Genomic DNA, 11746 nt, shown 5'->3' on the forward strand with positions numbered 1-11746 from the left:
TCTTAATAAGTTATGGGACGGCAAATTGACACACATCTTAATCAAATCTTAATCCAAGAAATTAATTCACGGCGCGTTTATGATTTTTTTTCTCTCTTCCCCCTCCGTGAAAGGTGTTGTCAGATTGTATAAAACCACAGCTATGTCTCTGGTCACAGATGGGAGCATCTGACTCCATGGATTGGCGGATAAGCTATTTGACTTTTTTTTTAACAAGTGACATTTTAAACATATACTAAACCTAGGTTATGGGCAACAAACATGTTCAGTTATTGTTTTATCCGAAGCCAAGGCAGTCTGACCCTAACAAATATGGTGGCCTAGAATCTCAGTACAATGGCCTTTTGATTGTATTTATTTAAAATGACATTAAAGTCTTGACACGAGGTTCAAAGACAGCATTGTATTGATTTTCAATTCGCAGAAAATTTCGTTTGAGACAGAGCAAACGCCTTAATAAGAGGGAAAGCTGAATAATCCTAACACTGGAAACGCCCTAGAAGAATATCCTCGTCACTAAAGATCGGTACAAGGCAGCAATCCCATGAAACATGTATATTTCCTTGGATTACAACAGTGACTATACTTCAAAAAGACTTAAATGGCAGTAAAGCGTTTAGGAATGTCCCAAGGATGTGACAGACGCTATATAAATGGATATATCTCTTTCTTGTTCAATGGGCCTGATATTGCAAGTGAGAAAAAGCAACATTTTGATCCTGAGTTAGGTCTAGTAATTAATGTAAAACACTTTTTTGGGGGGATATATTTGCCGCGAAAGTAACTATCTGGTTAAATTGTCAGGGGCCGCATTGTCATATGCTTTCAAGCAAGGGCGACGTACAAAATTAAACTAAACGTTCAATTAATAGAAATGTGAGTGATAAAAGCTGTCAATTTATACGTCATTGCAAGGCTTGAGACAGCCTGGAGACTCTGATGGACGTTACCGTCTGAATTTCTATCTTTAAAAATACAATATTTATATCGCATTTTATTACAAATCTTAGCAACATCGTGCAACAAATTATTTTACGGAATACAGTGGCTATGGTTTAAGCAAACTATAGGCACGTGCCCTTGGAAACCAATCTCACCATGACAAAAGAAATAAGGTTTTGCATTTTTGGCGCTGGTCTACTAGTTATTCAGCTCCGATTTATCAGATTTAACTCAGCATTTAATTGTAAATTTAACACGTACACATCACTGTCCTTGAAATAGATGCCATTACAAATAAACAGAAGCTGGAAATTTGCTCAGTCTTTAATTCAACCGTTGAATTGTCAAGAGTGTGGTGCAGCACGTAGCCCAGTGACACACACATCGTAACTAACCCTATTTTACAAAAAAATGTGTCCTGTCGCCTGATACTTGGGACCAAAGGAAGGATGATAATAATAACTTAATGGAACAAGGGATTCCAATAAAAACGCCACATTGTGTATTTTACCAGGCTCGAAATTTTTAAAAGCATCAAAGCTGGTTGAAATTGACCAGGAGGAAAACTGATTGATGGTCGCCTCCTTAATTAGCATCAGATGGAAGTTATCCAGCTGAAGTTGTCTTCTGTCTGTCAATTCTCCGCTGAGAATTACCGCAAGTTTTTAACGGAGCAAGGAAAAAAAATCAGTGAAAACTAAAAGGCATTTGGTTAACTTTCAAACGAAATATCCTCACATATATTCTAACAGTCCCCGTTCCGAGTTTCAGCTGTAAACTCCAACCAGATCCAGATCACAGGTTCATAACCAATGCTGGTAACTAGAACTGAATTACAGTTTCTGAAATGGATTGATTCACAGCACAGTCAACCTGGGAAATCTAAACTGTGAACTGTCCATTGCAACAGCTCGGTGCCCGCGCATAGCGCACTGCTGAAAAGGAGGTATCTCTGGCTTGTGCGGCTTTGCTGATGTGAATTGATCTCCTGTTTTGCAGGACAGGCTCATCGGATGGAATACAACCTGTCGGGCGGGGTTCTGACCGACTCGGACGCTCCTGATCACAGCCCTATGACTCTCTCAGACTCCGGGACCCCACAACGAGAAGCAATCTGTAAAACGCACCATGAAAGCAGCGGTGAGTTGATAACAGTTCTGACTGCAGCTAATCAGAGGCAGGGGCAGAACTGACAGAGGAATAAGGGGGGTAGGCTTATTAAAGAGGCTGAAACCTAAAAGCTGCCCCCTTTCCCCTAAAAGGGGGGCAAATAACAAAAACCCGGAAGGATGACATTCAGTAGGAAAATAGGCCCAAGAATTCAGGCAGCTTCAGTGATTGAGTGTCCCAGTGTTAAACCGCGCGACCTCTAGTGGCTACTGAGGTTAGTGAAGGGCCTCGAGGAAATAACAATCGGGGGTTCATTGTGTCCAACTAAACAATGTCAATTGTAAAGAGAGAAAGATTTGTATTTATATAGCGCTTTTCGCGACCGCTGGATATCTCAAAACTCTTTACAGCCAATGGAGTACTTTGAACTGTTGTAACGCAGGAAGCCCGCACTCAATTTGCGCACAGCAAACTCCCACAAACAGCAATGTGATGAAGACCATTGTATCTCCAACATTTTTCTCTCTGCCCCTGCTTGTGCAAAGTTTAAAAAATAAGAAGAAGATAATAGATATATGTTGCAAGTGAGCTTTCACCCCAGTGAAGGAAAGAACCGAAGCAAGCCGGCTTGAGCTGCGGCAAGGGGAGGAATCCTGTTGGGTTTGATGGAGCGATGCGCGGGCGGGCGCATGTCACCACGTTAATGCAACACTGATGTGTCTGAGTTTTCCCGGCACGTTGCACCGTTGTCTGGGCGCGCCATTATGTCTGGCTGGGTCAACTTCAACCCACAATCAGCTTTGGGACTCTAGACGAAGAATAGGGAACAAAACATTGTGTATTTGTTTCCAGGCAGTTGCACAAGAGGGATGAAAATTCCAGCAAAGTAGCGTCCGGTCACCTGCACTGAAACGGGCGTTAACCTGTTTTTTTTTTGTATGTGAATCACATATTGCGAAATGCTGTGAATCCAATTATCCCTTGCCGCTCAATGACAGTAGTTCGATTTAAAGTGATGCCCACCAGTCTCCCCTGCTCTCCAGTCGTGTGGGTTTGTTCTGTCGCAATGGGGGTGGGGGGTGGGGGGGGGGGTTAGTCGTGCAAAGGGCTCGGCTTTTCTGTGCTGGGCGCGAGTTGTTCGGGGGTGACTAAAGGCTGCAGAAAGTTAGAAGTTAGTGTTTGTTGAAATGTTAAAGTCAGCTGATAATGTTGGATATATTCTTGCTGTAATTACAGTACAGTCAGATGGATGATGAACATCCCTACTGTAAAAACGCGTATCATATGATATATCCTGCAATCCGACCTGGTTGTATTCAACCCGGCAAAGAAAATAAATATTGTCCACCAGGAATTGATTTGGAATCAAGACATTATATGTAAAGTGGAATAAATTTCGGTGTAAATCAGAGGAATTTCCCTTAAGAATTCCCAGAATCACCAGATTAATTGTGGCTCAATAGTGTGCTACACATTGTTCTAAGTCTGTTTCACGGATCTCTCCGGGGTAATTCCAGTCCCACAAAGCCAACCTTATTCTGCTTCACATGCGGGGACAGTTCAGTTGAAATAATATTTTCGTTCTGGAGCGTGTTAACGCCGACAATTCACAGCAGATTTTGACCCCGATCAGGAGCCTTAATGAAAGTACCTGTGTGGTGGCGGTTTGATTTGACTGTGTGACAAGACTCATTAAAACGGAAGGTAATATCAAAGTGTAAGCATTTCCCGAAAAGCACGTTATACATCCGCATTTGCATCGAAGCCTTAAAATATTTTGAAATAATTCACCCTCTGACAAACAGACATTCCTATTCAAGGCAGATGACGGCATCGAGCCATTAATCAGGATCCTGCTCCTCTCCTCCTGTTTGGTAACCTCAACACAAACTGCTATGGAAAAATACATTCTTCCCTGTCCCGAAATAAAGATAAATGTTCCTTCTTGGGGAGTCATTGGCTAAGAGTTTGGGAGAGATGTGGGTGTAAAATACACCACCCAGCAAGCCCCTCAAACTTGCATTGCATCTCATACACTTACAGCTAGTAGCCACTCACTAAAGGTCAAAGTCTGCAGTATTTTAAAAATAAAAATCCTCTTTTAAATTCTCAATATGTACTGTAGGCTGCCTGTAAGGTCGAAATAGGCGTCGTTTTGTGTGATATGGCCTCCCGAGTTTTAATAAGGATTAGTAGAAATCGCCGACACGGTATAACACATTTCTCGAAAGGTCTAATCAGGACAGGTCATTTCCGGATTGCAAATACAGAAAGCACCATATTTTCAACATCCTTTTTATTTTCCCAGCGCCGGGACGTGAGGTGAGGAGAAAGGGGCAGATCCTGTAGTTCCCGGCTTTAGAAGTGGGATTTTTAATTGAATTGAAACGAGTTGATTAAAAAGGGATTGACGGCGCCACGATCTGGCACGCAATGAGCTCTCTGTTTAAAAACCATCAAAATATTTACTTTCCAAAATCTAATCTTTCACTGACAGATCAGTCACATCTTTATTTGGTGGAAGTCTGGACACAAAAAAAAAGAGCGATGGAAAGAAAGGGATAAAGGCTGGGAGGGTTAAAAAGAGAGCGAGATGTACTGCAAGCAGAGAGGGTCTCTCACAATCTTCACTTGAAATCACATTTCCAGCGGCCTTTGTGACTTGTGTTGAAATCTGGCTCGCTTCAGGCTGATCGGTTTTACTCTTGGCAGGGATTTAAATACTGACCCAATTGCGATATTTGCAGATCAATTTAGGTGCGAAAGCAAAATGATACACGCATTGGACTGTTTGCGTGTTTTGGAGGAATTTGGCTAAGGATTTTTTTTCTATTTGTAAATCACTTGAGCATTGTTTGATGTTATGCTTCGGTACAAGAAAGATGGCGCGAAACGAGAGTGAATATGTATACGATAGCTTGATTATCATAGACTCATGTCCGATTCGAGATGAGGGATCATATTTTGGATAGAATTATGTCAGTAAATACAACTGTTTACCAGCTACCGGCACACCCGAAAAGTGAGGGTCGTTTTACAATTCAACTCTTAAGCTCTGGACAATATGATCCTAAATTTGGCCTAAATGTAAATCTAATTTAATTGTGGATATAGACAAACATGTAATTCTAAAGCGAGTTGGATTCTTTGTTTAAAACGAGAGAACGAAGGCATTGCACAAACACGCTATATCTGAAAAAATCTGGAACAAATAAATTAAAACTAAATCACCTGACGGCTAGAAAATAAATACATGTTTACCTTAATTTGTTTTTAATGAACTGACACCAGGCAGGACTCCAACAAGTGCAGTGGAACTCCATTGGACTTTAATTAATAGGTTACATGCTCTCAATTTGAAATCCGAGTGAATATGAACGAGCTCTCTTCCCACACATTCAGACAAACCTGCATCCAGCAAGGAAAGGGAGGGAGAGTGAGCAGAGCCTGGGCTCAAATGTTGGGGCTCTCTTCTTCAAATATAATTCGGTTAGATGCTTTCAGGACATAATGAAATAAATATTAATCCCCTCTCTCTTTTACGATGCGATTGGATTAAAGAGATTAAAATGCATGCGCATACTGTGATTATGAAAATCCAACTCGAATAAAGCATTCTCTCTGCTGGGAGTTATTTCCAATAACGCCAGTTTTGCAATGGGCACCCCTGAGGCATTGAGACATTCCATTAAAAAAAAAATTCTATGCTTAAATTCGTGATTAAAAACTTATTAAATGCTGCTTAGTACCGTGACTCTGCCTCATTTTGAAATGAACAGATAGCACCAACAACACAGCCATTAGCTTTTAACAGGTCCGTCAATACTGCAGTTTCTCTGTAATAATCTCTATTATCTATAGATTAGAAATTCTATCCCGAACGGCCACGGGTTGTATTGATAATTTTACCTAACCATTCAATCACATTTTTATTTTAAGCACAAAATAAGGGGGCGAGATCGTCCCTCTGATACAAGATAAGAACGGGAGAGTGCTTTAGCAATAACACAGTGCCCAGAATGTAAGTTCTACCAAACAATTTAAGGAGTCGATTATTTGTTTGATCAGTGCTGCGCACATTTGACCCTCCACACCACGTTTTCCGCATGATTGAAAAAAAAGCTTTTATGCGGGCACCTTTGGGAGATCGGTATGTGAATACTTTAAATCGAGTTAAAATAACCTTCAGTTTATGAACAAATGCCAAGAGCCCTCCCCAGAGTGAGTTTACAGTCGGAGAGACAGTAGCAAATATTGAACGAGAAGATATTGTGACTGCTTTTGTAAATAGTCGCTATCTGGGGAAACTGGCATTTAGGAATATCTCGCAAGCTTTCCCTCTAGCCACACGAACATCAAATATTATGACCGTACACCATGAATATTAACTTGCCCGCTGTTGAAAAAACTTCGACCAATTTCCGTTGAAGATACTCGGAGAATTCAACATGTGGGTCCAGTATTTTCACCCAAGGAGTAGCCCGTTAATTTTAGAATAAAGACGATGCCGTAATTGAAATGCTTGTATTTTAATAGCAGAGAGCTCAAAAAAAAACAGACAGATACCAACCCAGCATCTTGTTCAGAGTTACTGAAATCTAGATGAAAAAGTTGACCTTCACACGTTTAAATGCAGGAATCGCTCTCGTTCTCACCTGGAAAATGTTTACGCGGCACCAGCAGGACTTTCACATCATAAATTATTGTTAAGCTAACATCCACTGGGAGATTTAGCACTTTTTTGCTGATACGGCGTGATCATAAAATCCACCTGCGTAATAAAGCTTAATTTTTAACTAAAGAAGAGGAAAAAAATGCACCACTGGTCAGGGGCGAGAACCATCTCTGCCAAACGTGACCGGTTATCTGCGATTGTTGACATTCCTCACAAAAACTCCCTTTTCCCTCTGCCCCATTTTCTCCATCTTTAAATGACCTTTAATCTCCGGACCCAAAGCGTCCGAAACTGCACAGAATCCAATAGTGACCCCGAGAAGCAAAGCGTCTGACCACAGCTGTTGGGCATTCTCAGGAAGGGCCTGTTTCCTTGGTGTTTTTCCTGACATATAATGGAACTCCTGTCTGCATTATTAGTTATCGATTTTAAATACGGGTGGGGTGATTTATAATAAGGTTCGGAGCTAAAAATAAAACGACTTGGGTTGCTTTAGTGTCTGGTGTCCCATGCATTACTTTGAACCGCACGAATCAGTGATGCAGAGAAAAAGACTAAATATGGGGGGGGGGGGCGAGGAGGGGGGATATTTTCAACCTAAATTTCCGCAAGAAACTCCCCCAGGATTTTTGTTTGCTTGTTTTCATGTCAACATTTCACACGTTTGATCCTCGGCACATTAACCACAATGGCCCCGTCCCTGAGTTTCGGTAAAAAGAGATGTGAATTTAATCGGGTTTGATATGAATGAATATCGTATCCGCCCGTTCACTTAAAGCTACCGGTTCTAGTTGCCAGTTTCAGGCGGATTTCATGGATTAGTAGGAAGGAGTAAAAGGAATAGAATCAACCCTTACAATTGTAAAAGTATCACATTCCATAATGCTGTATATTGTAATGAAGGTGTATACAGTAAAGAGATACTTCCACTAAAAACGAGAGCCACCAGGTTTGGGTTGAACAGAAAGTCTAAAAGGCAAAGCCCAGTGTTGTAAGACCCTATTTGTGTCTTTAACTCACAAATACTTCTTGAAATCTAATACGGCTTGGCAATATTTGGTTTCGTCCCCTCTTTCTGCAGCTAATCCCTCCCAGTTTTAAAACAACCATCATTGGGTGCACTGCTTTATTCTAAGTTGTCTGCGCTATTGTCTGACGTGATGATTTTTTTTCCCCTCTCCCTCTGAGGATGCTCAGGTTTTCTGACAGCCACATTCTGCGTCAGTTTGCAGCCTGCATCACCGGCGGGCCCGCCTTGACGTTACTGGCCTCACAGCAAGGAGGGGTCCGAAGGTTCATCTATTGCTCATTTATAACTGCCCCAAAAGCTAAGCCTTTAACAAACAAGAGTCAAAGGAAAGGCGGCGACCAGGGGGTCCTCATACCTGGCCTTGTCAGCCTGTCTGAGCTAGGGATTTACTTGCAACTAAATTGATGCCCTCTGTGGGGTCCCGGGATTGGGAGAGGCTTACTGACTTGGGAAGCGATAGGGCACAAGGCGTGTTTTATAAGGCAAATTGAACGTCCGCCTGTTTTTGCTAAGAGATAAGGCTAGATTGGAGATTTATTTGCCTGGTGTTTTGGTTTGCAATGTCATCCAATGTCCAAACATTCAGAGTCCCGAAAGGACAATACGCCGATCAACTGAGGAATCTGCTCGACACCCCGAACACCCAATGTACAGGTAGGAAAGAAACAAGGTTTCTGGGTAGAAAACCAATTATCCAATCCGTCCAGGAACGCTGGATTCAAGCAGATTGTTTATAAAGTCAGGTCGTATTTACCTCTCTCCATCTCTCAGTGATGAATTGTTGTGCGGGGTGCGGGGTGATGGGGGAGCTGAGGGGGGACTAGAGGTTGAAAGGTAATTAGCATAGTTTGTCCTTCGTTAATCTCCTTTAATTCCGGCATTCCAAACAGGGTCACTGGGATGTAAAAACAACAATTACACAATATTCTTGATCTAGTTATGACGTGTCGAGGAAAAGGTTAATACAAAGATCAGATCTGCATCAACAGAAATTATTATTTTTTTTTGCTTCTAAGCTGCTTCTCTCGCTGGCGTCTTTTCGGCCCATCGATTGAAATTCCTTGTGACTAACCCGCATTTAGAATCCGCCCCGGTGGATCATGAATCATTTTCTGAATCGCGAATAGCGATTTGGAACCCTCATAAGCCCATCAAATGGGTAAAAATCACATGGGTAAAAATCCACAAACACCCGTTTCTTTAGTAACCTGAGACGCTAAGTGGCGATAGAACTTTTCTGCTGTCAGTTAGGACGCGGATAACTCCGTTTATTGATCAAAACATATGTTCCCTCTGACGACCGTTATCAACAACAACCAAATAAACATCAGGATTTGTGCAAGTGTTTGGAATCTGCCTGTTTGTAAGGGCCAGAGTTTAGGGGAAGGAGCGCGATTAATTTCGAGAACCCTATTTACTTCTACAGATAATGAGAAATCCCAGCAGAATCAAACGGATGATTCGGATTCAAAGGACCCGACCATCAAGAAGAAGCAGAGACGCCAAAGGACACACTTTACAAGCCAACAACTACAGGAACTGGAGGCCACTTTTCAAAGAAACCGATATCCTGACATGTCAACCAGGGAGGAGATCGCAGTCTGGACAAATTTAACCGAGGCACGAGTCAGGGTAAGACTGTCTTGAGCTTTGGGCGCGGAATTAAAGTTGATAATAGTTCCTATGCGAAAGTCTGGCATCTGCCCAAAAGGTCAAGTTAGCCCCTTACACGGCCAGAAAAATGGATTCTCGAATAATCCAGAGAAACTGTGAAAGGTGAAGGGTTCGCCAAGTCCTTAAGACAAACACAATCAGGCACACCTGATCCCGAATTGTCCAAAGAACCAAATCATTTCCCATTCATTTCCGATGCTGCGGATCAATGTGCGGATGCAGCCGGCTAACTGGATTTCAGCAGTCGGATCGAAGCACACTCTCTACGTTGCTCTCCCAATCATTCATTGTTTTATTACCCTGGACGCTGAATATAGTCACTTCAACACACTCAATCCCCCCACTACATTCCATGTCATGATCTTTTTTTTTGATTTAGAGCCTGTTGGACACTAAGTAATTAAAATCATTGACGGATAATATTACACGCCGGGCATTTGATATTTATGATCACTCTATAAATCTAGATCCGAGCATGACAGCCATTGGCCATGTAATTCAGAGGAGCCCAGAGTGCTAAAGTAATGTAGGAAATGCAGAGGAAGGGTAAACAGCATGGAAATCGTGTAAGATCTCAAGGAAATTCGTTTTTTTTTTAAGATCATTTAGCAACCAATTCCAAAGCTGTCTGTTGTCGCAATCATTTGGACATGCTGCAAGTGAATAACGGCGGACATCTGTTATTAACCCTGCGTTATAAATGAGAGAACAGAATTAGTCTGAAGCTTATAATATTTTGGCGTGTTCTCTAAAGTAATTACGTTCAATCTAGAAATTAGGCCCTTATGAATACCTAGCAACTATTCCGATTTGTTTTATCTCTTGGAGCAAGATACATGTACACGTTTGTTGAAGTTACAGGGGTCAGAAATGAGTTGACATGAACCATTCTATCGTCACGACAATCGAGTTTCAGGGAACAATGAACATTGGAACTTGAAGATAACTTTTTTTGAACGTTGTTACGATCTGGAATGGGCTGCCTGAAGCAGATGGGGCGGTGGAAGCAGATTCAGTCATAACTTTCAAAGGGAATTGGATAAATATTTGAAAAGGTGGGTGGGGGTGGGGATGTTAGGGCTATGGGGAAAGGGCAGGCGGGTGGAGACCCTTGTCAAGGAGCAGACACAGGTGTGATGAGCTCCTGTGATTTTATAATTTATACACTGTGATTTACATTTAGATTCAATTTTACTCCGAAACAGTCTCTTTTCCGTTCATTTGTGACAGCATCACACGCAATTATTACCAAAGGATTCTCATTACGCGTACAGGTTAGACCACGTGAGCCTGAAGTAGTTGGACTTGTCTCGGGTAAAATTTGATTGGGAATTTAACATTTGTATTTTGAGTGAAATAACACCTGAACGTAAAGGAGTCTGTTTAACCGATCACTTGTTTCATAAACACACGTTAGACACACGCGCGCCAGCCTACAAATAATAGTGTTTCCTTTCTGATCTAGGTATGGTTTAAAAATCGCAGAGCGAAATGGAGGAAAAGGGAGCGCAACCAACAGGCCGAACTGTGTAAAAATGGGTTTGGCGCACAGTTTAACGGACTCATGCAACCTTACGATGATATGTATTCTGGCTATTCCTACAACAACTGGGCCACCAAGAGTTTGACAAGCAGCCCTCTGTCAGCCAAGAGCTTTCAATTCTTCAACTCCATGAACGTCAGCCCCCTGTCCACGCAGCCCATGTTCTCTCCTCCCAGCTCCATCTCCTCTATGACCATGCCGGCCTCCATGGTGCCTTCGGCCGTGACCGGAGTGCCCGGGACCAGTCTGAATAATTTAAGCAATCTGAACAACCTCAACAGCCCCTCCCTCAACTCGGCCATGACTGCCGGCGCCTGTCCTTACGCATCTTCGGCCAGCCCTTACTCGTACCGGGACACATGCAACTCAAGCCTCGCCAGTCTCCGGCTCAAGGCCAAACAACACACCAATTTCGGCTACCCAGGAGTTCAGAACCAAGTGTCCAACCTAAGTCCGTGTCAATATGCTGTGGACAGACCTGTATGAGCCTGATGGTTATTTTTAAAAGCAAAACCGGTTTAACCCTAAAGATATGACCTTTGACCCATCAATGTACACCACCGGCCCCTTGACAGTGCTGGTTAAAATGATACCTGTTCAATTGAGAGGACACATTTCCATTTCACATGGACGGGTTTTAGAAAGCTTTCATAAAAGAGTGTTATACTCGTAACTATTGCAGATAAATATTTGTTAATCAAGTTGACATACAATTCAAAATATGCATGACCGTTACAATCAGCCTCCTCGGTTGTAATGCGGAATCTGCTGT

At 42.3% G+C, this 11746-nt stretch overlaps 1 protein-coding gene across 1 annotated transcript; it reads left to right on the forward strand.

Moving 5' to 3' along the window:
* Positions 1 to 1955: 1955 nt before the first annotated feature.
* pitx3 (paired-like homeodomain 3) lies at positions 1956 to 11460 on the forward strand. Its single transcript, XM_041176406.1, has 3 exons — positions 1956 to 2082; positions 9184 to 9389; positions 10897 to 11460. The coding sequence occupies exons 1-3, from the start codon at positions 1956 to 1958 to the stop codon at positions 11458 to 11460; spliced, it is 897 nt and encodes a 298-aa protein (XP_041032340.1).
* Positions 11461 to 11746: the final 286 nt, after the last annotated feature.

The sequence above is a fragment of the Carcharodon carcharias genome, chromosome 28, assembly GCF_017639515.1.
Source record: "Carcharodon carcharias isolate sCarCar2 chromosome 28, sCarCar2.pri, whole genome shotgun sequence".
Classification (NCBI taxonomy): domain Eukaryota; kingdom Metazoa; phylum Chordata; class Chondrichthyes; order Lamniformes; family Lamnidae; genus Carcharodon; species Carcharodon carcharias.